Here is a 23,342-nt window from a genome sequence, read left to right as displayed (position 1 = left end):
AGATGACGATTTTTAAAAAAAAAAAAAAACAGTAATTTATCAGTGGCATATACAAGAGTTGAAACTGCAAGTTATTCCCAGACAATACCTTATATATTAACCAGTTTTTAGATCACCCCTCAAAATTTATAAACAATAGAACTAGTAAAATTTATTGTGCAAGTTTTAGTTCTGAAACTGACAAACCTGGCATCTAAAAATCCAATTCACTCCAATAAATCTACTTTGTAAGTACATCATATTCATATTTGTAACATTAATTACTAGTTCAAATCAAACAGGGCTTACAAGAACTGCTACTGTTTCATTATTCAAACCCATCATTGGTACTCAAGTCCCGTGATTCTCCATGGTTTAAGACAAAAAAGTCTTCTTGTTTTAAGCCATATCTTTCAAGAGCTTCGTTCAGTTTAACTGGAGGATCCAAGTAATACTGGAAAAATAAGAATAATATGAGGGAAAAAGATACCATTGCAGCATTTGGGGGGGGGGGGGGGGGAGAAAAGGATATCACTGCTCTGAACAAGAAATGGTTTACATTTTAAACATTATCTAATAAAGGGGGAGGGAGGATATTTGTCAAATTAAAATGTTTGGTTTCATTTTCAGTTTTTAAACGATAAGAATGCTGATTTACAGTTGTAGAGTAACCAGCAAGGGATAATCTATCATCCAAAATTCAGTCGTCTTCAATGTATTGAACTAGACCCCTTCGAAGCAGAAACACAGCGAGAGGAGGAAGTGCTCACAGGTCAGCAGATGGCGCGCTCTCTCGTTTGGTAAAACCAAGTTGTCAGCTCTACTGTTGAAAAAACTACTGCCCTTTCAATGAGGTCCCCCTGAAGTTATTTCGTTATATTTGTTACATTTCAGAAAAGGCATCATCAGGGAGAAATCATCTTTTTTTTTGTGCTTCTAAATGCACAGTAGCGTTTGTACTGTGGGCACTAGTGACACAGCTTATTGAAAGCATCGTGGATAGAAAATGTTACATCCAAGTTAAAGAAAACATGACATTAACAGGTGAATGCAGATAACAGCATTGGGACTGATTTATAAAGTGGTGCAACTGATGCAACAACAAAGTTGAGAAACAGCTACCAGACAGGGTGTATCAAAGTAGATGTAGGTACTTCCCTTTCAATGCATTTTTAGTCACTGTGAAGGTACCTGTGTAGTAACCTCCTTATTAGAACTAGGGACTTGGGGGCAGGGGTTGGGGGGGGGGGGGGTGTTTAAAAAAAAATCAGCAACTCGGAATAACTCAGTTTTTCATATTCTTGCTGGTATTTAACTATGAATCAACTATTAAAAATACTATTCAATTTACTTACTAGACAGACATGATTAATAAATACTGTATTGACCTACAGGCATGCAATTCTCACTGTCTCCAAGTGATGCACTGCTGAGTTTACTTTTATTATTGCATACATGTCCCCACCTTTCCTGTTCCTCAGCTTTTGGAGATCAGAAATCCTCCACATTTGTTTCAATAACTTTCAAATTCATCTTAGTCTTTACATAATTGTTATGAAAACCTAAGCATTGTTTTGAACTGCAATACATATAGTAACAACTTTTCACTCACACGAAGCTTACATTTTAAGTTTACATTTACAGATAAGTAGGTTAAACTGCATGAGCAAAGCTTCATTAATGACTATGTACTCAGGAAATCTGAACTCATGCATAGTGTTGAAATTTACCTCATTTGCTAAAGCAAAGGTCCCCCAATGAATTGCTACAGACTTCTTTGCTTGAACATCAATATGGATTCTTACTGCTTCTTCAGGATCCACATGCTGGTATTTCATAAACCACCTACCAAAACACAAAGCAAATTCTTTTGTATCACCTAATTCAGTGCAAGATTTATTCTTTACTTTCATTGGATAAGTTGCAAAGAATCTAAAAAAAAAAATATGCCTACCTAATCAAAAAAATCATGGAGCATGTAAGTCTGAAAAACATACAGAACACTCAAGCCATATATCAACATACCCATGAAACAACAGTTCATGTATTTTACTCCCCCTTTCAAACAGATTTTTTTCTTATCTATATTTTTAATAGTATAAGGACATATTACTGGTGCCTTGAGGCATTAAGGCCATAGATTTAAATCCATCCCCGAAAAAATTTTAGGTTAGCAACACACACCAAGAAGTGTGTGCTTCAGAAGATAGCCTAAGGGAATGGTGTTAAAGCAGAAGAGAGAACCTGGCAATTCTTGAAAGATACCGGATTTTTACAATGTTATTCAGATTCCTATCTTCCTTTCCCAGCCTATACATGCTTTGCCTCCAGCATTATATGAGCATTATCATCTAGAAGTTTAGATACCCCATCATAAGGAGGATACAGATGCCTAAACAAACAGATATTTCACACACTATAAAGGAGTCATCTTTATCTCCAGGTAAGTTGCAAAAACGGCGTAAAGACTGAAGCAAGAGAAAAATGTAGCAAATTGCATGCACCTAAATGGGTTGGATTAAATGATGCTATTTCAGAAAAAAAGCCACAAAGTAATTCCAGATTTTTACTCAACATTTTTCATGGAAGAAAGTCAGCTGATTCATCCTTGCTGTGCTTAAGACTGAAGAAATAAAACTCCAAGAACATCACACATAGAGACAAGCATCCTAAACATTTCAGCTCCATCTTCCAATTGCCTGTTTTTTGGGTTTGTTTTTTTTTTTTTTTTTTCATTCAGCGATGTCCTTTTGCCTCAGCAATCTCCTTCTTTTGCCTCTATATTCTATCGTATATTCTTAATAAAGTATGGCTACAGTTTTCACTTCCGGGTGTATTTGTCATCAGTATATAATTTCATTTATGTATTTTGATCAAACTTTGCTTTTCATACCTTGGCTCATAAGCTCCAATGGGGATGGCTGCAAGATCAAAAGGCCCAAACCTTTTACCTATCTGTTCAAAAGCAACACAATATCCAGTATCTCCTGAAAAGAAAAACCTATTCCAAGGTCCCAAGACAGACCAGCTGCCCCAAAGAACCTTGTTGTCATCTGTCGCAGTCCTTTTGCACCAATGTTGAGAAGGAGTGAAGACAAAAGTTACCGCATCGTGACCAGGGACGCAGTTCTCTTCCCACCAATCCAGTTCAATCACATTCTCACAACCACATCTCTGCATCCAGTCCAAGAGCCCCAGAGGCACAAACCAGCGCAGCTCACTCCCAAAGCGTTCATTTAAACTCGTTACAGTGTTGTAGTCCAAATGATCATAATGGGTGTGGCTGATCATGACTGCATCTATTTTGGGGAGCTGCTCTACTGTGCACGGAGGTCCTCGGAAGCGCTTGGGACCCACCAGCTGAGTAGGGGAAGCTCGCTGGCTGAAGATTGGGTCAGTAAGAAATATAAGTTCATCCATTTCCACCATAACTGAGGCATGTCCCAACCATGTGACTCGCATACCAGTTCCTGTCTTCCCAGCAAGTTCCGGCTTTTGAACAAAATAAGGTTTTAACACTGGAAGCTCTTTATCGAGTTCCTAGCAAAAAAGAACACAATATGCATGAGAGATTTCAGAATGTACTTGGCTTTGGAACAAAAACTACATACAAAGCACAAATCAATACAGTCAAGACTTGCACTTTGTTTATATTTTTAGGCAGAGAACTACAACACAACACAGATGCCTTTTTAATGACCATTTTCTCAGCTACTTCCTCCTAATTTCATCTTAAGTTTTTGTAACATTTTCACTTCTCTGTCAAGAGAGAGAAGAGAGAGCTCAAGAGTATCTCATCAGGCCAGGAGACCTGCTAATAGAGAGACTCTAAAAGCATTGCAGTGAAAGCACTGCAAGGCACTAACAGCATCCTGGGAAAGGCTTTGTAATCAATTGACCTTCCCCAACCTGGAAAAGAATATCTATATATATACACACACACACACACTGTTACTGTAACAAATGCTAAAGTTTAGCTTGTGCAACTAAATGATGCATCCCCTAAGTCCTAGCACAAATAAGTCACAAACCCACAGATGAAAGAGAATGCCACATTCCTAACAGCACTCCACAAAAGCTGATCTATTAGCCTTTAGCAGACCCTCTCTCTCTCCCCATTACATATAGGAGCAGCACATGGAGGTTAACCTCACTTGGCTAATATTAGCTTTTACAATTCTCTTTCTATCCTGCCAATAATTCAATGAACATTCGTAAAACACAAGCTCATTTTTAAGATGGACCTTAGGGCACTTAGTTATGCTTCTCATGATGTTTTATTGAAGCCTTCAAGGTAATTAAAGTTTAATTATTACTGAATAAGTCACTATACTGATCATCCCTGTTCAGGATGCAGTCCCATGAATGACTTCAAATCAATCTAAATCCATACTCCTGTGTAAAAAAGTTATGGAAGCCTTCCCCCATCTCCCCTCTTGTTCCAGCATCAATACTTACACAGTCCCTACTCAAGTCTGATGGGTCAGAGAACTGATCCAGCTGCACATTAATCCAGAGGAGGAAAATAGACAACTTTCAGCTCAATCAGCTTCCAAATTTGACTCTGTGTGTAGCCTCAAGTTGGCACAAAGGAGGCAATGGCTGTATATTATCTACTGAAACTCATCATCCAACCACCAGTCATTCTCTCATTTTGAACCGGAGTTACAGTCTTCACTGCAGTTTGGCTGAGACGCTTATGCAGAAGTCTTATATGAAATAAATAAGAGTTTTCCTATTAAAAAAAACCAACCAAACAAAAAGTTCTCAGAGTTCCTGACCATCTCCATCTCTGACACAGCATGTCTAAGGGTCTCCTCCCGAACTGTTCTGGTCTGAACTCACATCACTTTAGAAGAATTTTCCTGGGTTAGGCAGCTTCTACAGACTCCTGACACTCCTCCCCCGGTAATCACAGATGTCCCAGCACTTCTGGTTCCTAGTCAAGTTCTACCTGCAATGGTTGCTGCTCTCATTCTCTAGGTCTAGGATAGTAGATTAGTGCTATCAGCAAGCTTATAAAGAGCTGACCTCCCACTCCCTTAAATGTCCAGCTGATGCTGTGACAGTTTAGGACTCTAGGATTTCCCTTGCTCAAACAGTCCTGACAGCTTCAGGAAAGTTACTCTCTCCACAATATTTTATTGATTTGGAGGGCATACATTGGGAAAAAACAAAACACATACATCTCCAGCCCCATGCAATTCTACTGTGAGTAATAAAACATTCAAGAAATTGCTTTTTCTGAGCGCTAATGGACAAGACATGTCTACTGAAAAAGTTTCATTACTGTCTTCAGGAACAAGAAATAGATAACCTTCTATAAAGCTGAATGTAAGGTTTGTACAATACAATCACTTAATGCATACAAAAATAAACAAAGTATGAGTATTAGACTGAGACAAACTGCTGCTTCTCCAAGAAAGCAGCATAACTTTCTTTACCTCTATTTCATTCTGGCAGCAGAATTCTGAACCATAGATTGTGACACTTCAATTAAAAAAAAAAAGTGGAAGATCCACAAAACTAACATAATTGACTCAAAAATGGAAGTTAGGACAACCCACCAAATTACATGTGGTTAAATCAACAAATCAGATTATATCAAAGAAATTAAACTCAGATATGGAATGTAATAATTAATTGTCATAATGCAATTTAGGTCAGTAAGTACGTATTTTATGGAAAAATGTTCTTTTTAAGTAGCTGTTTGGAGGTAGATGACAAATTATTCTAAGAACTCTAAATGAATCCACTTTATTTTTGCTGACATTTGACAAAAACTAGTTTCTAAAATTAGCATCATGAAATATTAATAAACAATACTATATGGATGAAGAACTGGCTAATTGGCAGATGTGAACAGTGAGTTCTTAACTGGGACTCAAACATATTGTACTAGTTTTGGCTGGGATAGAGTTAATTTTCTTCCTAATAGCTCCTAAGGTGCTTTTGGATTTGTGCTCAAAACAGCGTTGATAACGGACTGATGTTTTAGCTATTGCTGAACAGTGCTTACACAGCATCAAAGCCAGTAGGCTGTAGGTACATGAGAAGTTGGGAGAGGACACAGCCAGGACAACTGACCCCAACTCGCCAAAGGGATATCCCATGCCACATGACATTGTGCTGAGCAGTATAACAGCTAGGGGAAGAAGGGGGATGTTTGGAGTTGTGGTGTCTGTCTTTCCAAGTAACAAGTAACCATTACACATGATGGAGCCCTGCTTTCCTGGAAATGGCTGAACACCTGCCTGCTTATGGGAAGGAGTGAATGAATTTCTTACTTTGCTTTGCTTGTGCATGCAGCTTTTGCTTTACCTCTTAAACCGTCTTTATCTCAACCCGCAAGTTTTCATGCTTTGGCCCTTCAAAAATTCTCTCCCCCATCCCACTGCGGGGGAGTAAGCAAGCCGCTGTTGGGGCTTATCTGCCTACCAGGGTAAAACCACAACACATCTGCACTATTAGATGCTTTACAGGGATGTCACTAGGATCGACACTATTAAGTATTTCGAATAGTTGATTTAAAGGTAGAACTAATCACTTAAAAAGGCACCTGTAAAGGACACACAGACAGGAAGATGGATAAATAAAGAGTAGCACAGTTCAAACAACTGGTATCCTGACCTGTTTAAATAAAATTCTGTGAACGAAAGTTCAATGCAAACAAGGAGCACAAAGGCAGTGTAACTTGGAAAGCACAGACTCTGCATGATATCTGCAGGTTTGTGATACACAGGCCTCTGATCCAAATCAATGATTCCTCAGAGAGTGAGATCAGAAATCAGGCATTTTGTTGAGCTATCATAGTAAATCACATGGGGAAATAGCTAAAGAAATTACTTCTCAGTGCATGGATTTTATGTTTGGGGTTGGTTGGTTTTTTTTTTTTTTTTTTATGTTTTACAAAAGTATGCTAAAATCCCCAAAATTACCTTTTAAAGCAATAAGGACTCATAATTCATAAGATGTCAGATTAAAACACAAGTTTTACTGGCAGTACACTTCATATGAAATTCTTAAAACTCATACAACAGGGTAAAACAAGATAATGAATGAAATACATAATCCTATGGAACTTTTATCCTGCTGTAGTACATTTTGTTCTCTGTCAGGCTAACTAGAAACATTAATACTACAAGAATTTGCAACAGATCTTTGACACACGACATTAATGTCAAATCAGCTACCAACAGAAGCAAAATGTGCCTAATACTGTCTTATCTTCATCACTGGAGTAATACAAAAATTCCTCCTGCTGTTCCCCTTCCCCCCTCCCATATTCTTCTTTCCTTCCTAATGCAAGGCAAGAAGAAACACATGACGGGCTTTGGTAAGACTAGCTAATTAGCTTAGGATTTTTGGTGCTTAGTGCATACTGGAATACCACTGGATTTTACAGAAATGAGAACAATCTAAATTGTTGATCCAACAACTAATAATTAAAGATACTCCAACAACACTGAAAAGAGTTATTAATAAAGCCTGTAATGAAAATACGAGAAGTCTATGCATTCTGGATAATGATATAGACTTCTCATGAAGGCACAATTATAATACATATAGCTTTTACACAGTGAAGTACATATCCTACATAATATGGGTTGGTTTTTTTACATATGCAAAGCACTTGGTACAGATAAACTGAACCTGCCCACCATAGCAGGGTATCACTAGGCACACTCAATGTGGAAATTGAAGTAGTAGTCTGCTCAAAGGACATTCTATCTGACAGTGCTAAATAAAGTATGGAGCCCTTAGTTTGAATTTTAAACAAGCTCAGAAGTGCTTTACAGGTTGATTTAGGTGTGGAACAAACATAGCTGGTACAAGCATCAAAATGGCTGAGGAATCAAGAAGTGCATTTCATTGATCCCTATCTAGGTGTATTGGTTTTGTGTGGCAAGGTTTTGGTAGCGGGTGGGGTTACAGGGGTGGCTTCTGTAAGAAGCTGCTGGAAGCTTCCCCTGTGTTCGACAGAGCCCATACCAGCCGGCTCTAAGACAGACCCGCCGCCGGCCAAGGCCGAGCCAATCAGCGATAGTGGTAACGCCTCTGTGATAACATTTTTAAGAAGGAAAAAAAGTTGGGACGGCGGTATTCGGCAGCCGGAGAGAGGAGTGAGAACATGTAAGAGAAACAACCCTGCGGACACCAAGGTCAGTGAAGAAGGAGGGGGAGGAGATGCTCCAGGCGCCGGAGCAGAGATTCCCCTGCAGCCCGTGGTGAAGACCATGGTGAGGCAGGCTGTCCCCCTGCAGTCCATGGAGGTCCACGGTGGAGCAGATATCCACCTGCAGCCCGTGGAGGACCCCACGCCAGAGCAGGTGGGTTCCCGAAGGAGGCTGTGACCCCGTGGGAACCCCGCGCTGGAGCAGGTTCCTGGCAGGACCTGCGGATCTGTGGAGAGAGGAGCCCACGGAGCAGGTTTTCTGGCAGGACTTGTGACCCCGTGGGGGGCTCACGCTGGAGCAGTCTGTGCCTGAAGGACTGCACACCGTGGAAAGGACCCATGCTGGAGCAGTTCGTGAAGAATTGCAGCCCGTGGGAAGGACCCACGTTGGAGAAGTTCGTGGAGGACTGTCTCCCATGGGTGGGACCCCACGCTGGAGCAGGGGAAGAGTGTGATGAGTCCTCCCCCTGAGGGGGATGAAGCGGCAGAAAATAACATGTGATGAACTGACCGTAAACCCCATTCCCTGTCCCCCTGTGCCGCTGGGGGGGGTGGTAGAGAATCCGGGAGTGAAGTTGTGCCCAGGAAGAAGGGAGGGGTGGAGGGAAGGTGTTCTGAGATTTGGTTTTATTTCTCATTACCCTACTCCGGTTGATTTGTAATAAATCAAGTTAATTTTTCCCCAAACTGAGTCTGTTTTGCCCGTGACGGTAATTGGTGAGTGATCTCTCCTATCCTTATCTCGACCCACAAGCTCTTTGTTATATTTTTCTTCCCCCTGTCCAGTTAAGAAGGGGGAGTGATAGAGCGGCTTTGGTGGGCACCTGGCATCCAGCCAGGGTCAACCCACTACACTAGGTTTTTCTATTTCTGATTTACTTCACTGAGCTCCTGAATAATTGCAGGCACTTAATTAAAAAATTTCATATGCAAAGCAATAAAATTAGTCCAAAATGAATTTCAACTGGGTCAGAGAGACAGCTTTACAACTGGTACAGTGTAGATTTCTTTGTAATCATCCTTTATTGCAGGGATAATCTGTAAATTAAAGGGGAGTGCTGCAGTTCTCCACTACCATCGGAGAACTGAATATTCTGTACTATGAAGTACACCTTAGCACTGCCTTCCAAGTACTTCAGTCACTAACCAGTACACATATGGAATAGGGCAGCGGTCAAAGACAACTGAAAACACCAAGCATGAATTTTATACAAATGTGGCCAAAGTATAATGCAGCACACTGCGTAGAAAGCTGTACACACTGAGGCACAACCACTGCTACTACTACAAGGTGCAGATAATGTCTAGAAGCAGGACACCAAATTTAAAACAGTAAATTGTTGGAAGGGATCCCAAGACCAACATAGGTTTGCTGTGCTTCTTTCTGAAGTCAAATTGTTATTATTATAGAAAAATTACAGCCAAGATTATCTCTCCCTTAAACATGTTCCATGCCACATATCCTTTGAGAAATCCCCAAACCTCTGACCATCATGTGTTAGTAAGTAACATGGCTTTTCTGTCCATAAAGCTGATCAAATTCCTTCCTTCACAGGTAATTCATATAAAATAAAAATGAAAAGTGTAAGCTCTTTGCTAAATGGTGACTGTGAGATTTATAGCTTATGCATGCCTTCTTGTATGCTTAAAAGCATTACTAACACCTATTTGTTCAAAAATGCTTTCCCTGGTTCTGCACCCTTCAGCACAGCTTTTCCGAAGTGCAGTCAACACATTAGAAAATACACTGAGAAGTAATCCTAACTGTCAAAACTGTAGCAATTGTAACACTTCTTGGGGCCACAAAGATAACCCATGGCTTTCCAGTATCCATTACGCCTCATGGAAAAGAAGCTTCTCTCAGAGGCTGCTTCCCCTGCCTCCTTTTCTTTATATACAATATCTGACAGAAGCAATACACCAAGAACAAATAATGGTGTTTCCCAGTAAACTGGCACTGTACCTTTAGTATTTCAGTACAAATACTTGCTCAAGTTATTTTTAACATATGCAATTTTTTCTCCTTGTGTACTGAAACACAAAAACATAGATTTGCAAACACTTCCATAAGTAAATGACAGCAAATATTTATTACATTTTTATGAAAAAGATGTAATGCATGTAATAAATGGCAGTCTGGAGAAAAAAAAAAGGCAAAATTTTTTACAATGAGACATGCCACAGCTATTTCATGCAATACAAATGATGTTAGTAGTATGCTTCATAAGGCAATACCTATTAAAAAGGAAAGAGTGTAACTGTAATTTATGACTGAGCTAGGGGGCCATTTTTGCCAGCTTTGTAAATATAAACTGAGCTGGATAAATCAAAGGGTGTGAAACTAACAGAAAGAAGGAAAAAAATTAAAGAGGCATAAAGTATTAACCCACTTTTTGAAAAGAATAAATTGATAATAAAATCAGAAAGAAAAAAAAAGACTTAGAAAAGTCTCCAAAAGATGCCTAATAAGTATTAGTTAGAAACTGTCCTATTTTATTGATTAGAGCAGAGGTAAAAGCAGTGTAAATCAAGGACAGAAAACATTCATGTATTTACCTGCTTTGAGCATGGCACATTGCTGTTATTTTTTTCCATGAGGGACCATTTCAAAATATTTGGCAAGGTTGGCGATTTCCACGTTGGCCACGGGTTGACAAATTTCCCATCTTTCCCTCTCTTTGATTTAGTCACATCCTCTTCTAATCTGTAGTCCAGCCTGAAGCTTTTCCTGGAGGTCCTGGAAGAATTGCTGCCCCTGGAACCTCGACCTGAATTCTGGCGTTTCCTCACCACTTCTTTAGGATACTGGTTACACGCAGTCAAAGGCTGCTCTTCATCTGTTTTCTTATCCATATCTTTTTGAGGAGAACTAAAATAAATTTTAAATTAATCAATCTTTTCTTGGACTAACATCAACATTCGTAAGGTTGAATGTTCTCACACACATTAGAAACAAGCCTGCCCTTCTCATTTTATGATCAACTGTATTTTTTTTCCTCAACAAAATATGCTTTTAAAACAGTTGCTATTACACAAAAGACTTCAAAAACGTGCTGTGGCAAGTAGACATGAGATCTCTTTGTAGTTCAGGCAGAGTTTTACTCCCCGGTATGCACTACTTCAGATACTAACACTACTATCTACCAACTGCAAGAGTGAGGGGGAAGGGTTCCTTAATTTACATTTTGGAAGAATAGTAAGTTCCTCCTGAAACTTACAACATTTAGTGCCTGATGTAATACGATCCTGCAAACCTGTCCAAGAGACACCAGAACTATACAGTACCTTAAGATTAGCCTACATAGTGACCTTGATTTGTAGTAAGAGCAGCAGCCTCATGTAGCATGAATAACACATTACTTCCACTGACAAGATGCACATACATGCGGAAAAGTCAGAACGCAAAAGACATTTGGTCCTATTTCCCATTTTGTCCAAAATTAAGGAAAAGCTTATTGTAATAACAGTAAAAGTAACTGTTTCAAATACAATTTTGATACACATTTAACTAAACTGACAAGAGAAAGGCCACAGAAAATTGGAACATCTCAAATAAGTCATGGCTGCAATGTCTGTTCTTAGTTCCATTGTGAAATATAAAAAAGTGAGAAAATTATAGAAATAAGCTTTTCTCAGTTAAGTCACAATTCTGGCACAGTTCTTGGAAAACCGCAAACTCGGTAGTCAGAGTCTCTTATTCCAAATGGCACTTAAGTGTTGCAGAGTTTAAGAATATGGAGTCCTATTCATCTCATTATATCCAAGGTAGAAAAAACAAATATCCCTATTTCATTTTAAAAGTTCCTGAAGCAATTCAGTTGAAGCTAAATGCCTCAGTTTCTATATTTACTTTCAACATTTCAGTTGAAAGTAAATAGATTGTTCTGACAGTTTTAAAAAAAAAAAAAATAGGGTGCTACTTCAAACAGTGCACAACTTTCTGGTACTTACAAACTCTACCTGATAAAAACTAGAAGATGACCAGTAATGAACAGACAGCATGATATACTGCTTAGGTGCAGGAATAATTTTTAATAAGAAATTATAAAGTTTGTCCTGTAGAAAACTCTCCACCCCATGTTTTAGCCTATCTACTATTTCATTAACTCAGATACTCAAACTTTAGCTGTATACTCATATGAGAAGCACTGGGCTGAGGTACCAAAGCCAGTCCACTCAAACAACATTTTCAGAGAACAGAATTAAAGCCCACAGTTTTCTTAGAAATTGCATAACTCTGTGCCCCTCATAAGTTCATAACTACAGGGAAAAAGAAATACATTGCCACTGCAATATTACAGCTAAGATTTTACACACATATAAGAAATGTTATCAAATTGAACCCAAATGCATTTACTGGTGATGCTCCAACTTCAAATGCAGAGCCTGTCCCTGCTATTTCAGCAGCAACCGATTACTAAACAGAAAGTATGGTGTCAGTTGCAAAGATACACAATTGATAAATATTGTGATATTTTCTTAACAAAATAACCATTATTTTGCCATACAGTAGAGATAAAAACTAACACATCAAAATTCACTTCTGATAAAGAAGTACAAATAGCGTTCAGAAAACATTGCTGACAGAATTTTTTTATAAATAGTACCCTTGGTCATAATCTTGTTATAACATAATTGCTTTGTACTTTAGTTTCCCCATAGTTTTACTGAAACCACTTCATTTATGTATTTTCTATTTAGCAATAAGATACCACATCTGCATCATAATTTTAATTTAACTGTTGATACTCCTAGGCTTTTTTCTCTATTTCACTAAACATTTACTGGAATCAGCCTTCAATGAACAGCCACCCAATTTGCTCTATACCATTTTAAGCAGACATACATGGTAACAAAAAGAATCAGTGCCACAAAAAGGCAGACGGAATACCCCCAAAATTGTAATGGATATTTTAACTGTTACTTTAACTTAAGAGGGTTTGGTTTGGGTTTTTTGGCATTCTTCAAAGAACATTTTCAATGCCAAGTCAGCTTATTAATTTAGCAAAGCATGCAGACACAGCATAGTTTCTCTTCTAGAAAGCATCATGAAAACAAATCACAAAAGCTTAATCAGATAGGTACTTAATTCCAGGAAATTCTTCTGTTAACATCTCAGATGTCTGATTTTTAAATATATATAACTACTGTAATTATTGTTCCTACAAGACATTTTATATTAGAGACTGGAGTGCCTAAGGTTTTATTTTTAAGCTTCTGTTTATCTATGCATTCATCTCTAAAATAGGTGAATTCTACTTGTGCTTAAATTTTCATACAAACCTTTGATCTTATTCTGGAAGTATAAACCTCTAGGGGAAGTAGGGATCAACTATGCTGATTAAACAAAGACAATGCCAAAGCATTTAAGGCACTGCAGGTATCTGTCTGCCAACATATTTTCCACATGATGCACATACATTACTTTTCATTAGTATTCCATAAGCAACTGAAGGGATAAAAGACCTCAGTGCTCACAGAACACTTTAAACCCTTTTACATTCATAAGAAAGGGACACATTTACAAACAATTAACTGACAAAGTTTTCCTGATGAACAGTAGATTCCTTTGAAGCATCAATCTTGCCAGTTCATTTCTGTTTCATTTAAACTGGCAAAATATATCCTAGAATATTCATGGAATACAGTAAAAGAAATCTAATTTTTCTTACTTAAAAAAAAGGTAGATGATCATTTCTTGAAAGCCAGCAATCATTAGCTTAAAATAAAACTCAACCAGTTACTAGTCCAAGGAGATTCTTACCCTTTTGCAAAAGAAAGCCTCTACAGACAAGGAGATTTGGCAGGTATATTTTAAATATTAGAAAATACCCAATCAGAAATGAGCTGATTTTTCATCCAGCTGTCCTGAATTCTTCCCTCCAAAAAATAATAGTTTGGCACTTGAGAAATAATTTAAGCACTGGATTGCCAGCCAAATTATGAGTGATGGAGACACCAAAATCAAACTGGAGTAGAGCTGTGTTCACTTGGGAGGGGCAGGGGGAAGGGGTCATGTCCTTGGTGAATATTTGTAAGGTTTCACAAGAAGTCTTCTATTTTCCACACTTTTAAACAAAGAGGAAAATTACTATTCTACTTAAGAAAGCAGTTTAATGCTTTTAACAAAAGGAACCCATCCTTCAGGATGAGGTGACTTACCCCCAAACAAGGGCAAGTGGATTGCCACCACTTGTAATAGGGGCTCAGGCAAGACCCAACACAACCACCCTCTCTGTGCTCAGAGATGCATCACTGTTTCAACTGAATTCAGAAAAAGAAATGGACAAAGACATAGAAACTACTAAAGGAGACCATTAGTCATGCCAAATCCATGAGGCCAGAAGGTACTCAAGACAGAGGGGAAGAACACCACTGTCTGATGAATAGGATGAAGCCTAACATGAATCAAAATGCAGAGCTCACATAACTGGTTTTCCAGCACCAAACACTAATGGGCCCCTAGTAACCCACAAATCGAGAGAAGTGGTAGATCAGGCAGGACGTGGCATGGAAAACCTATGTCTTTATGTCCCAGTAAACAGGCTTACACCTGTAAACAGGATATAGCCCTTAGGACAACAGGTTTAGGGTCAATTGTTTATTTTAGCATTGCTTATATAACTGAAAACTTGGATACAAATATTTTGGCTTTGAGTCTTCTCTTTATCTAGGAAAATAATTAAAAGTTTAACTAAACATTTTAACACTTTCTGTTCCAAAAGAAGGTTGGAAACAGGATACATTACAAGAAGCACTCTAACATTAAAATTTTTCTTTTTAAATGGTCTTTTAAACACAGCAGAGCTGCAAGCCAAATTATTTTAGCTTTTTTTGAAGAAACACATTGACATAGAATCTACTGTGCGAGTCTTCACGTTTTCCACCCAGTCTCTTCTAACATCCACTACTCCATAAATGAAATGGATGTAGTTCCCCTTACTAAGCATACAGACATGCTACTAGCCGTGAAGTCTGCCAGAACAGACTTATCCCTCTTTTTTACACAGAAGTGTGTTCCTTATTTAACAAATCCATAAGCCAGAAAGTTTAAGAAAGAGTTACTATGAAGCTATGGTTTACTGGAACCCAACAACAGCCACAGAACTTTATACTTACCTTGCAAACATTCCATAGTTTTCCAAATATCCTTAGTTTTCTCTATTTTTGAAGCAAGAAGTTCGGTTCATTTCTAACCACTGCCTCTCTGCATAGACTACATCCAGAACTGGGCTACACTACATCACCTAAAAGGGACAACACACAATTCCTAGCAAATTCACACCACTGTAGCCTTACCAAAGCAAGAATCTGAGCTTTCTGCAAGCCATATACTGCCACACAACTCAGAAGTTTTCTTTCAACATGCATATTTTTAATGACTGCAAAAAGCACACTTTTTGGCTTGAAACTAAAAAAAAAGTTTTCAGCTAAAAGGTCAGGTATTTACAATATTTGCAAACACTAGGGAGCATTGAAAAAAGGCTCCTGCACACTCAACTATCAAATGACTGCCAGCTAAGGTTTGGCTGTGCTTTTATTTTTCCTTCAGGTCTGAAATTGTCTGCTTTAATTAATGAACAGTTTCAGACTGGAAAATTCTGAATGCACTTCAACTTTTATTGTGCAGTACTTCAGGCTGTTCACCATACCACTGCAGACCTACCAAAGCAAGAATCTGAGCTTTCTGCAAACCATATACTGCTACACAACCTGGAAGTTTTTCTTTCACTATACATTTTTTTTTTTTTATGATGGCAACAGCAGTTCCAACAGCAATTATTCCAGACACTCCTGGTCTTAGGATTTCATACAAAGAAGATCTCTCAAGCTTGCAGCTAGCTGATCTATAAATACTTTTAATATTTGGGATTTCCCATTAAAAGTTGCAAGCAAGAACAACCATTGCAGAAATTGCCATTCAAGTTATTTGGTATTTTAACAGCCAGCTTGGGATTCTGTGTGATATCCTATTTCCATATTTTCCAAACATCCACAAAGCAAAAAAAAATCCATGCTATTACAGCCACCTTCCATTCTTGGATGTACCCATTTCATAGCAGAGCTATAGGTTGCCAGCCCAGCTCTTCTCTGTTCTCAGCAGATCTGTAAGTATCCTGACTCTGCAGTGATCTTGTGTACCATTCAAGAAAGATGAATAAGCAAGTTGGTAACAGAAACAGCTCTCTCCATAAACAATGTCATAGAATTAGGATGAATCCTTTACCATTCTTACCTAGTTTTGAAGATCAACAGTAAAACAAAGCAAAGTTTTATTTAGACATAACAGAGAAAAAAAAATTAGTTACAAATAAAACAAATGTGAAGCATTTACCCACGGTTGTCTGTTGTTCGGCATATTCTTACAACAGCTGTATTACTTAAGCAGTCACCACCATGAGCCAATCCATTTCTGCCCTCATTACTCCCTCAGGCTTGCCAAAACAAACATTTGTGTCCAAATGGTGAATTAGTTCGAGAAACTGATCTAGCTGATAGTCAATTCTTACCTTCCCATCCCCTAGAGAAGCACTTAATTTTCACCTGCATCACTGTGTAGCCATGCAAGTGTTTGTACCAACAAACTGGCTAGGACAGGGAAGGGTGAGAACAGGAATATACTATTGTAAACAAAAACTACTCATGCCAGTGCTGCTATAAAAAAGTAATTCATTAAATACCCTCCATTTAGAATTCACCCAGTGTAGCTCAGTTACGTACACCACCAAGTTCGCTTCAACGATTCCCCCTACACTTAATATGTTTCAATCTATTCCCTAGCCAACATTTCATTCACATTTAGTACTGATGCTGCTTAAACTCTCTGGCTGCCTCTTCCGAGAGTGATGTTTCATATTATAACCAAGCAAATTAAATAGCTACCTACCACCCAAAAGGCAGCCCACTCTGGGCACTACACATTCCGACCTCTACTTTCCTGGCATTCATTAGGGGAACTAAACCAACAGAAAGTTATTCATAGCCATCACAAGTGCCTATCAGCTACACCCTTATATGCCTCTGGATACAAATGCAAATAGGCTTTAGAGTCAGGTCCATCAGTAGCACCTGGAGCCAGCTATTTCTCAACCCTGGGTTAAATCTGATCAGCTATGGGCATTGTATCAACTGCATAAAGAAGCCTCTTCCTAGAACTGGGACAATACATAACTATTTTTCCTTTGTTTCCAGGTGTCCCAGCTGACTGTCCCTGTCCAATATGAGCACTTTGTAGTTCCCAAACATGTTTATGAACTGTATTTAATATTATAGAAGTTTTCTGTTACATGCATATTCTGTTTAGGTTATGATCCCTGATATGAAAGTAGTTGTCCATAGGGGCCACACATGTTAACAGAGATGACAGACCCAGTAACCAATTTCTTTAGCTAGACAGGCCTATTAAAATAAGTTTTTTCCCTCTCTACCCTCATCTTTTACAGCAGCCTTGAATAAAAGCATCCAAAAGTTGGCATATGGCCATCGCATTTAAAAGAGCAGCCTAGACTATCATTATGATTAAGCACAAGAGCAGTGTAATTCTGTGCTATTGCTGAAGCAGTCACCAAAGGAAAGCAGGAGTCAATTTTCCCCACACTGGAATAGAAAGTGCTTTCCTTTGCTCTCCCTAAACAACCAATTTCATATGACGACTTAATGTACAGGGAAGAATGTTGAAGACGCAAGAGCCAGGATGGAAGTTTTCCTATCTGCTCTGCAGGACTCAGAGTGACAACATACAGAAGCGAGGTTTGTGCATTACAGCTGTGTTATGGTACGTGAAACAATAACTGGATCACAAATCAAATGCAGACAGTTTTTAAAATCAACAGAAAAATAAGAGAAGATAGCACATGCACACAGCTGGGCAGATAAACTGTGGATTCCAACAGCAACAATAATCTCCATGGATGGCCCTTCACACTTGAACAGAATTTCAATAAAGCTTTTCCAAAAAAGCAAACATGAAACTTGTAGCAACCCAGCTACAGGATCTGGACCCCAACTTTAGTGTTCTGGCACCAGCTCCACTCCTGTAAGTATTTATGCAAATGAGTAGTTCGTTAGTTTCATTTGGTCTACTGATGTGACTATAGTTAATAACAGAGGCAAACCCTTCCATGATGGGGCTTACTGTTAGAAAAAACAACCGAACTTTAAAGTTTAGCATTTATAAACACACTTTAGCCACTCCCATGCGTTAAGAGCCTATGCATCTTGGGTTTAGTATTTTAAGTTATTATGTAACATTGAAGCTGTTAGCACATGTTTTTCTTAACCAAAACGAAGTTTTAAAGTTGTACAAGTTTGCACCTCATCCTGAGGGTAAAGATTTCCCATCTAACATCTTATGTCAATTAGATATGACTAAAAATAAATACTACTACACGTAATGAAACTAAGGCTCCACTTGAACATACTATAGGAGAAAACTGATTTCCTTTGCAGCACATGGCCATAGAGACAAGGTAAGAACTGTTTCCATAAAAGTGCATAGAAAGTACATTAAAACCTTGATCCATAAGATCCACGTGGCAAAGCAGGATCTGAACCAGTTCATTTGTAATAACTCTGGCACTTTTATGTCTGCAACTGCGCAATTGCTATCTCCACCTCATTTACTAAGCCTTTTAATTTTCTTTTTCCTTTTCTCTCCATGCCGGAAAGGAACAAACTCCTATGCAAACCTTCTCTAGACTCAGACCGACAATAATCCTTTAAAATCCTATAAAACCTCAGTTGTCCAGGAAGCACAGCAACGCCCAAGCACTAAACTAGTTTTTATTCTTAAGTTAATACACAGTCATACAATTTTGTTTATATACATATTTAAATGCTTGTCTATTTCATTCCCTCTCTTCAGTTCAAAGTCCAAGCACATAGGACCCAATGTTACTTCTCTGCAATACAAAAGTATTTCCCTAAATTCTTTCTAAATCTACTTAGATTTCAGCATAAGCTCAACTTTTGCTTGTCCCAACAACGTGCTCTCTCTCTCCCTCTGTCTGCATATGTATGTACACACGCCCCATAGATATATGGATTTTATAGAACTATTTATAACATTTGACTTCAAATTTATTGAAATCCAAACAAATAATTTCCAGGTCAGTTAAAACAAAGAAATCAGAATTTTTGCTTTGTTGAAAAATATGTTTTTCTTGAATGCCACTGTTCAAAGACCATCTTTCACGAGTTAAGCTAGAAGGTCATCAGCCTTTCCAAATATAAAGTTTCGAATCTCCAAAACTTCATACTGGAAAGCCAGAAAGCATATGCGATACAGCACCCTTATGGTTCTTTAACTGAAACACAGCCATTAAAAGAAACTCCAAGTGGCAGAACACCAGACACAGCAAAACACAAATCCCAAGGAAACTGGAAACATCACAACATGTTAACATTTTTCATGACAACCCTTTTTCCTATATATGACCAGCCTTCTACCATATCCCCACGACTCTAAATTATGATGTCTCTTCATGTACTCTAAAGCAAATGCAAAGTGCTTTGGTTGTTAGTCAACAACAGAAGTGTTAATATTAAAAGTTGTTTGGTTTGTTGGGTTTTTTTTCCTTACAGAAGAGTCAAGGCACATTTCCAACACACATGCGAGCCATCTACTAATTTTCAAGGCACCATCCTAAATATGTAGGTGTTTTAAGGAGACAAAGTGTTTCATTTAAACACACCTAAATAGACACACATAAACAACTTGTTTACTGCCACAATCTTTTTATTATCAGAAACAGCTGAACCTCACTGAAACCCTCCCTCAAAAACCAGTCCACAGCATGGGACATTTCTGCCTAAACAACTGAAACTATTTCCAAATATTATAAGCAATAAAAACTGAAATCTTATCATAAGCCTTACTCAGCAGACAGTAGCTCTACCAGCTCCAACCATGGTAACAGGTCTTACACAAGAAAAATCTCTTGATGTACATCTTGACGTACATTCCTTACCACTTGACTTTTCACTCACATAACATCTTATTAAACCTTGTTTTTCACAGTAGGGACACAACAGCAGCAAAGTGTTTTCATAGTGTCATTTGGTAATGCCCATTCTCTCTGCTGAACAGCTGTGTAAGGTTTATCTGCTTGGGCGCAGCTGTATGTTATTCAAACCCAAATCACCCCTTCTTTATACAGCTGCTAAATACTAAGATATTAAATGCAGACAGTAAATAACATGAAACTTCTTTCCTAGATTTTCTAAGAATATTCAAACCAAGTGCAACGTCTGGTTTACAGAAAAATCCTTTTTACTGAAAGCTGCATTTAGACACAAGATTTTACCATGGTCCTGGCTCTGAGTATATTAGAAGTATGATTCTGATTACGGTGCTAGCCAGCATACTGCAAGCTACATACTTACAGCAATTGACTGAAAAAAATTAAAGTGAGATCAGGAAGAGATTCATAGATGTGACAAAAGTAAAAAATAATTTCACAGAGGGTGTTATATAAAGGCACTAATTAATATGGCAGCATTTCCATTCTTCTCATCACAGACAAAACAACTGCCTTCCCATTTGCAAAAAGAACTTAAAAAGCTATTTCTGAATGCAGAATTAGCAGGTTTGGTTCAATCTTGAGCTTTTAAAGGCTGAGGAAACAGCAGATTTCTACTGAGTTAATTCCTCAAATCTACTTGGTTAATACAAGTGAAGAAAACAATAATAATAATTAATTGCTTCTTTTTGAAAAGGCTGCATGTCTCTCTTGATTTGGGCCAAGCTGAAACCAAATTAACTGTTATTTATATTTGAACAGTTTCACCATCATCCCTTACTTCCTGCCCTCCTGAACACGTCCTCTCCATCACAGCAAATGAATCAGACAGGGCCTTCCAGTCTCCAGGTATTCAAAACTGCCATTATCTTTTTATAACAGGTATTTCAATTTCAGATCATTTGGGGCATTTCTAAATCAACTGCTGCAATAATTCTTGCATAAATAAGTTAAAAAAATCTTATTTCTTCTTGTAAGTCTTACCTATAAAATGAATCAGGCTTCCTACTTTATTAACTGATGAAGCTGCTACTGTGAATTGAAAACTACATGACACTTTTCAAGGGTCTTTTGCCAGAAGACACAAGTGATTTTCCTGTCACTTTCTTTAATTTTTAGCTGGTGTAGTTTGAAAAATAAAGAAAAAATACCTAAGTATTAAAACTGAAAACTTGCTTCAAAATTGCCATTTAGCAAATAGAAGAGTAAGAAATCATAATCATCACTAGAAAAACCACTTCTGCAGAAGTTTAATATGAACTTAACTGCACTCCGTCAAGACATTCAACAAATACTTTCCCTAAATCCTTACTAGAGGTAATTGCCGATCATTGAGATTATTTGACCGAACTAATTACATTAAAGGACTTTGTTAATGCCTTCCACCTCGCGCTATACAACGCAAGAAAAACGCTGGCGATAAACAGCGGTTCGTCTCTCCAAAGGAAAACATTCACTAAACCGTCAATACCATGAAGCGTTTGTTGGGGTTTTTTTGTAGGCCATTATATAACTTGTTTCTTTCCGAGCGCTACTGCAGTATATTTTACTGTCAATTTACGGGAACCGAAAGCATTGCCGCGGGGAGGGCGGGTGAAGGTGGTGGGACTTTTGCCGCCGGCATTTCTTTCACCGGTGTGAAAGGACCTCCCGGTCCCAAGTGTTTCTGGAGCTGGCGCTAGCCGGGATTTGTCACTAACCGCCGCGGCACCTTTCGGAGGCCGCCCGCCCGCCCCCCCGGGCAGCGGCAGACCCATTCCCGCGCTGCGCCAGCACCGCCGCCGCAGACAGCCCGCACCTACCTCAGGGGCCGAGGCAACGCAGGAGAGCGCCGGCTTACGCAACTCCTCTCCGGCCAGGAACCAGGGCCCGCCGGCCCCGGGCACCTCGCCCACCGCCTAACTTTTCCGAGCAGACGCCCGCACTCGCTCTGCCCCGCTGCCGCCGGCGGGGCTCCCCGCCTCGGCCCCGCTTCCCACCGCCTCCCGCGGCGGCTCAGCCCAGTCCCCCCCGCCACGCTCACCCGGCTGGACCCCGGTACCGTAACGTCCGGCAAGCCCCGCTCCCGCGCTCGGAGCAGGTGCGCAGCGCCGCGCTGCCCCGGCTCCCCTTCCCCCGGCCGCCAGCCGGGCTTTGAAGGCAGCAGGTCGGGCAGGTGCCTCTCCTCCGCACGGGCTCGGGGCGGGAGCCGCCGCTCAGCTCCGCTCCGCTCGGTCCCTCCCTGCCCACAGGAAGGCGCGGGGGCAGCGACCCCCGCCCCCGGAGAGCCGCTCACCTCCCGGACTGCTGCTGCTGCCCCTGAGGAGTCTCGTCCTCCTCCTCCTCCTCCTCCATAGTGCCGCTCCACCCCCTCCGCGGCGGCTCCGCGGCTCTCCAGCAGGAGCCGTTGAACGGCTGCGGCTTCCCACCTGACCAGCCCGCCGCCGAGGGCAGCGCGGCGAGCTGCACGCAGCAGCTCCACAGCGCCCTGCTCCTCACCATGGCGCTCCCGCGCCCAGCGGGGCCCCGCCGGCCGCGGGGGTGCGCGGGCTCACGGCGGCGGCGGCGGCGGGCCGCCTGGCGGCGCCTTAGCAAGATGGCGGTGGGGAAGGGGGGGGGCCGGCGCTGAGGGAGCCGTGGCGGCCGGACGCCCTCGGGCCTGGAGCCGTGGCGGGGCAGCGTCAGGGCTGCCAGCGCGTCGCTACCGCTGGAGGCCGGGCTGTTCGTCGGTACAGGGAAAGGGAAGCACTGGGTTCTGGTTCTGCTCCTGGCGGGCTCCAGTCGCTGCTAAACGCTGCCCGCGGTCCCATTTAGGAGTACGAGCACGCTCCGACCACCTGGTGCTGCCGTGAAAAGTTTCCTAGACTCGGTTTTCTCAGGAACCTGAAGCGGTGCCGCCATCGCCGGGGGGTACCGGCACTCACGGGAGGTGAGGCCACTCGTGGCCGTCAGCGACACCCCCACCCCCCCCGCAGAGCAGCCCAGCTCACAGGCCCCTGTATCCCCGTGGCCATTTCCCCTACATCAGGAAGTTAAATCTCATGCCCAAATTTCTTCACGTGCTGGATTACAGCCATCACCTCACACCCTGTTTACACCTGTGAGAAGTTCACACGCGACTCCAGCCGATGGGCTGGGAATTGAGGGATTTTCAGGCACCCAATCCAGAGAAACTAGGTTCTCAGAAA

At 40.4% G+C, this 23,342-nt stretch overlaps 1 protein-coding gene across 3 annotated transcripts; it reads right to left on the bottom strand.

The window, feature by feature from the left end:
- Positions 1-21: 21 nt before the first annotated feature.
- NAPEPLD (N-acyl phosphatidylethanolamine phospholipase D) lies at positions 22-22,721 on the bottom strand. Of its 3 annotated transcripts, none has more exons than XM_052788958.1 (5): positions 22,451-22,721; positions 10,712-11,024; positions 2,873-3,519; positions 1,710-1,824; positions 22-433 (listed from the first exon to the last, which is right to left on the bottom strand). In XM_052788958.1, the coding sequence occupies exons 1-5, from the start codon at positions 22,654-22,656 to the stop codon at positions 308-310; spliced, it is 1,407 nt and encodes a 468-aa protein (XP_052644918.1). In that variant the 5' UTR covers positions 22,657-22,721; the 3' UTR covers positions 22-307. The 3 variants fall into 3 exon arrangements, with proteins under 3 accessions (XP_052644918.1, XP_052644921.1, XP_052644919.1); XM_052788961.1 differs by lacking the exon at positions 22,451-22,721 and adding an exon at positions 22,217-22,322; XM_052788959.1 differs by lacking the exon at positions 22,451-22,721 and adding an exon at positions 15,275-15,300.
- Positions 22,722-23,342: the final 621 nt, after the last annotated feature.

Source organism: Harpia harpyja, chromosome 6 (assembly GCF_026419915.1).
Source record: "Harpia harpyja isolate bHarHar1 chromosome 6, bHarHar1 primary haplotype, whole genome shotgun sequence".
NCBI lineage: Eukaryota > Metazoa > Chordata > Aves > Accipitriformes > Accipitridae > Harpia > Harpia harpyja.
Note: the sequence above shows the minus strand (reverse complement) of the source record. Positions and strands in the feature narration are given on the sequence as shown.

What these genes read in the sequence shown, in the direction of transcription:
- NAPEPLD (XM_052788958.1), bottom strand. Translation starts at nt 22,656, where the DNA reads ATGGTGAGGAGCAGGGCGCTGTGGAGCTGCTGCGTGCAGCTCGCCGCG. An exon ending in CAGCAGCAGCAGTCCGGGAG is followed by an intron (nt 11,025 to 22,450) that starts GTGAGCGGCTCT and finishes AATTTATTTTAG; the next exon opens with TTCTCCTCAAAAAGATATGG. An exon ending in ATTGGAGCTTATGAGCCAAG is followed by an intron (nt 1,825 to 2,872) that starts GTATGAAAAGCA and finishes GTGTTTTGGTAG; the next exon opens with GTGGTTTATGAAATACCAGC.